The sequence below is a fragment of the Natator depressus genome, chromosome 28 (assembly GCF_965152275.1).
Source record: "Natator depressus isolate rNatDep1 chromosome 28, rNatDep2.hap1, whole genome shotgun sequence".
NCBI lineage: Eukaryota > Metazoa > Chordata > Testudines > Cheloniidae > Natator > Natator depressus.
This window is the reverse complement of record NC_134261.1, coordinates 2,131,248-2,135,302: the sequence shown is the minus strand read 5'-3', so window position 1 is coordinate 2,135,302 and position 4,055 is coordinate 2,131,248. Positions and strand designations below refer to the sequence as shown.

Here is a 4,055-nt window from a genome sequence, read left to right as displayed (position 1 = left end):
AAGAACTGTCGGGGAAGAGCTCTGGGAAGCCAAAGCCTGGCATGTCCAGCGGGCCCCGGGGCGGGTGGGGCTGGTCCCTCCCGTCCGCGCTGCAGGGGAAGGGTCTGCACCTGGCGTGCGTGTCCACACCAGGAGGTGGGTGCTGTGCCAGTCCCAGCTCGACCTGGTACATGGGGATCTCCTCCGGGTGTGTCCATGGCGTGGAGGGTCCCAGCTGAGCCCGGTACATGGGGATCTCCTCCAGGTGTGTCTATGGGGTAGAAGATCCCAGCCGGGCCTGGTACATGGGGATCTCCTCCAGGTGTGTCTATAGGCCAGAGAGTCCCTGCCGGGCCTGGTGCATGGGGGTCTCCTCCAGGTGTGTCTATGGGGCAGAGGGTCCCAGCTCGGCCTGGTACATGGGGATCTCCAGGTGTATCATGGGGCAGAAGATTCCAGGGCCTGGTACATGGGGGTCTCCTCCAGGTGTGTCTATGGGGCGGAGGGTCCCAGCCGGGCCTGGTACATGGGGGTTTCCTCCAGGTGTATCATGGGGTGGAAGGTCCCAGCTGGGCCTGGTACATGGAGATCTGCTCCAGGTGTGTCCATGGGGCAGCGGGTCCCAGCCGGGCCTGTTACATGGGGATCTCCTCCAGGTGTGTCTACGGGGTGGTGGGTCCCAGCTGGGCCTGGTACATGGGGATCTCCTTCAGGTGTATCATGGGGCGGAAGGTCCCAGCTGGGCCTGGTACATGGGGGTCTCCTCCGGGTGTGTCCATGGGGCGGAAGGTCCTAGCCCAGCCTGGTACGTGGGGGTCCCCTCCAGGTGTATCATGGGGCGGAAGGTCCCAGCCGGGCCTGGTACACGGGGGTCTCCTCCGGGTGTGTCCATGAGGCGGGAGGTCCTAGCCCAGCCTGGTATGTGGGGGTCTCCTCCAGGTGTGTCCACGGGGTGGAGGAGTCCCTGGCGTGTAGACGTCCCTCAGCAGAGCGTCCCTACGCCAGCTGCCCGTCCGGGCTGTCACCCTTCCTCCTCCTTCTCGTCCTCCTCCTCCTCTTCCTCCTCCTCCTCCCGCGGGTGGCAGCTGACGTTCTGGGCCGCGATGATGGAGATGCTGCCCAGGATGACGCCCGCCCCCATGACGTCGAAGGGCGTCACGGTCTCCCGCAGGACGTAGTGCTGCACGGCCAGCGTCACCACCACCTCGGAGTGCAGCACCGCGCACACCAGGGCCGGGTGCGCCAGGGTGACGGCGTGGCTGGCGCACAGGAAGGAGACCACGGCCAGCACCCCGATGGCCACGGTGCAGCTCCAGGTGAGCGGCTCGGCCGGCAGCACCGGCTCCTGCAGCAGGAACATGGCCGGGGCGCACACCAGGCCCCCCAGCGCCCCGAAGGCGAAGGCGGCCGTGGGCAGCTTGGCCGGGAAATCCAAGGCCCGGAAGATGGCCAAGCCCAAGGCCAAGGCCACGCCACCCAGGCAGGCCAAGGCGTAGCCGAAGGCGTCGGCCAGCCGGGTGCTGGGGTCCAGGCTGAGCAGATCCGGCACCACCATGATGAGCAGGCCCAGGGTGCTGCCCAGGAGGCCGAACCAGTCGTAGCCGGTCAGGGGCCGGCTCTCCACGCACAGTGCCAGCAGGGCCGAGCCCAGGGTGGAGGAGCCCTTGCGGACGGTGGCGGCGTTGGCGCTGGGCACGGCCACAAAGGAGCTGTAGGCGCAGGCCACGGAGAGGACGTTGGCGGCGGCGTGCAGGAGCAGGCGGTGGCGGCCCGGGGCGGGCCCCAGCAGCGGGGCCCGGCCGCAGCGGAGCCGGCAGGCGAAGGCCAGGTGGAAGAGGCAACGGACCAGCAGGATCTCCAGCGAGGGGATGGCAGAGGCCTCGTGGGCCATGCGGGTGAAGGGGGCCACGAAGCCGGCCGGCACCCCGCCCCCCAGCAGGGCCACCAGCAGCCCCTTCATGCTCTCCGAGACGCGGTACCGGCGCCAGGGGGCCCAGCGGGCCGGGGCGGCCGGGGCCGGGGAGCAGGGGCGGGAGGAGCGCAGCAGGGCGGCCAGGGGCCAGGACGGCGTGGGCGGGGCGCTGGGGGGCCGCATGGCGTCAGGGCAGGCGGGGGGCAGCGCTCACACCGCAGCCTAGGGGAGAGAGGGGGGGCAGGTGAAGGGGGCACCGGCAGGACACGCCCCCCGCCCCCGTGACCGTCTACGGCATCCCCCCACCTACCCCCGTCTGTCCGTCCCCATCTACCACCTTCCGTCCATCTGTCCATCCGTCCCCATCTACCCTGTCCATCCGTCTGTCCATCCGTCCCCATCTACCCCGTCCGTCCATCTGTCCATCCGTCCCCATCTACCCCCCTGTCTCCCCCCATCTACCACCATCCATCTGTCTGTCCATCCGTCCCCATCTACCCTGTCCGGCCGTCTGTCCATCCGTCCCCATCTACCCTGTCCATCCGTCCTCATCTACCCCATCCGTCCATCTGTCCATCCGTCCCCATCTACCCCCCTGTCTCCCCCCATCTACCACCATCCATCTGTCTGTCCATCCGTCCCCATCTACCCTGTCCGGCCGTCTGTCCATCCGTCCCCATCTACCCCCCCCGTCTCCCCGCATCTACCACCATCCGGCCGTCTGTCCATCCGTCCCCGTCTACCCCGTCCAGCCCCCTCCATCTACCACCGGCCGTCTGTCTGTCCATCCGTTCCCATCTACCCCATCCGGCCGTCTGTCCGTCCGTCCCCATCTACCCTGTCTGGCCGTCTGTCCATCCGTCCCCATCTACCCCCCCCGTCTCCCCGCATCTACCACCATCCGGCCGTCTGTCCATCCGTCCCCGTCTACCCCGTCCAGCCCCCTCCATCTACCACCGGCTGTCTGTCTGTACATCTGTCCCCATCTACCCCGTCCGGCCGTCTGTCCATCCGTCCCCATCTACCCCCCCCCGTCTCCCCCCATCTACCACCATCCGGCCATCTGTCCATCCGTCCCCGTCTACCCCGTCCAGCCCCCTCCATCTACCACCGGTTGTCTGTCTGTCCATCTGTCCCCATCTACCCCGTCCGGCCGTCTGTCCATCCGTCCCCATCTACCCCCCCGTCTCCCCCCATCTACCACCATCCGTCTGTCTGTCCATCCGTCCCCATCTACCCCGTCCGTCCGTCTGTCCATCCGTCCCCATCTACCCCCCCGTCTCCCCCCATCTACCACCATCCGTCTGTCTGTCCATCTGTCCCCATCTACCCCGTCCGTCCGTCTGTCCATCCGTCCCCATCTACCCCCCCCGTCTCCCCCCATCTACCACCATCCGGCCGTCTGTCCATCCGTCCCCGTCTACCCCGTCCAGCCCCCTCCATCTACCCCCATCTACCACCGTCCATCTGTCTGTCCGTCCGTCCGTCCCCATCTACCCCGTCCATCCGTCCCCATCTACTCCCATCTACCACCGTCCGTCCGTCTGTCCATCCATCCCCATCTACCCCGTCTGTCCCCCAATCTATCCCTGCCCATCCGTCTGTCCATCCGACCCTATCTACCACCGTCCGTCTATCTGTCCATCCGTCCCAATCTACCCCCATCTACCCCGTCTGTCCGTCCCCATCTACCCCCATCTGTCTGTCCATCCGTCCCCATCTACCCCGTCCGTCCACCCCCGTCTACCCCCGTCTACCCCCATCTACCACCATCCGTCTGTCTGTCCGTCCGTCCCGATCTACCCTGTCCGTCCGTCCCAATCTACCCCCATCTACCACCGTCCGTCTGTCTGTCCATCCATCCCCATCTACCCCATCCATCCGTCTGTCCATCCCCCCATCTACCCCGTCCATCCCCCGCATCTACGACCGTCCGTCCGTCCGTCTATCCGTCCCCATCTACCCCGTCCGTCTGTCTGTCCGTCCGTCCCCATCTACCCCGTCCGTCCGTCTCTCCGTCCCCACCTACACCCATCCGTCCGTCCGTCTGTCCCCATCTACCTCCATCCACCCCATCTACCCCCGTCCGTCCGTCCCCCTCTACCCCCATCCACCCCATCCGTCCGTCCCCATCTATCCCGTCCTTCTGTCCGTCGCCATCTAC

General features: G+C 67.2%; 1 protein-coding gene across 1 annotated transcript; it reads right to left on the bottom strand.

Moving 5' to 3' along the window:
• On the bottom strand, positions 1-2,074 carry LOC141978862 (solute carrier family 35 member G3-like). Its single transcript, XM_074941198.1, has one exon. It carries the CDS (start codon positions 2,072-2,074, stop codon positions 1,001-1,003), a length of 1,074 nt encoding a protein of 357 aa, XP_074797299.1. The 3' UTR covers positions 1-1,000.
• Between the last annotated feature and the right edge of the window lie 1,981 nt (positions 2,075-4,055).

What these genes read in the sequence shown, in the direction of transcription:
- LOC141978862 (XM_074941198.1), bottom strand. Translation starts at nt 2,074, where the DNA reads ATGCGGCCCCCCAGCGCCCCGCCCACGCCGTCCTGGCCCCTGGCCGCC.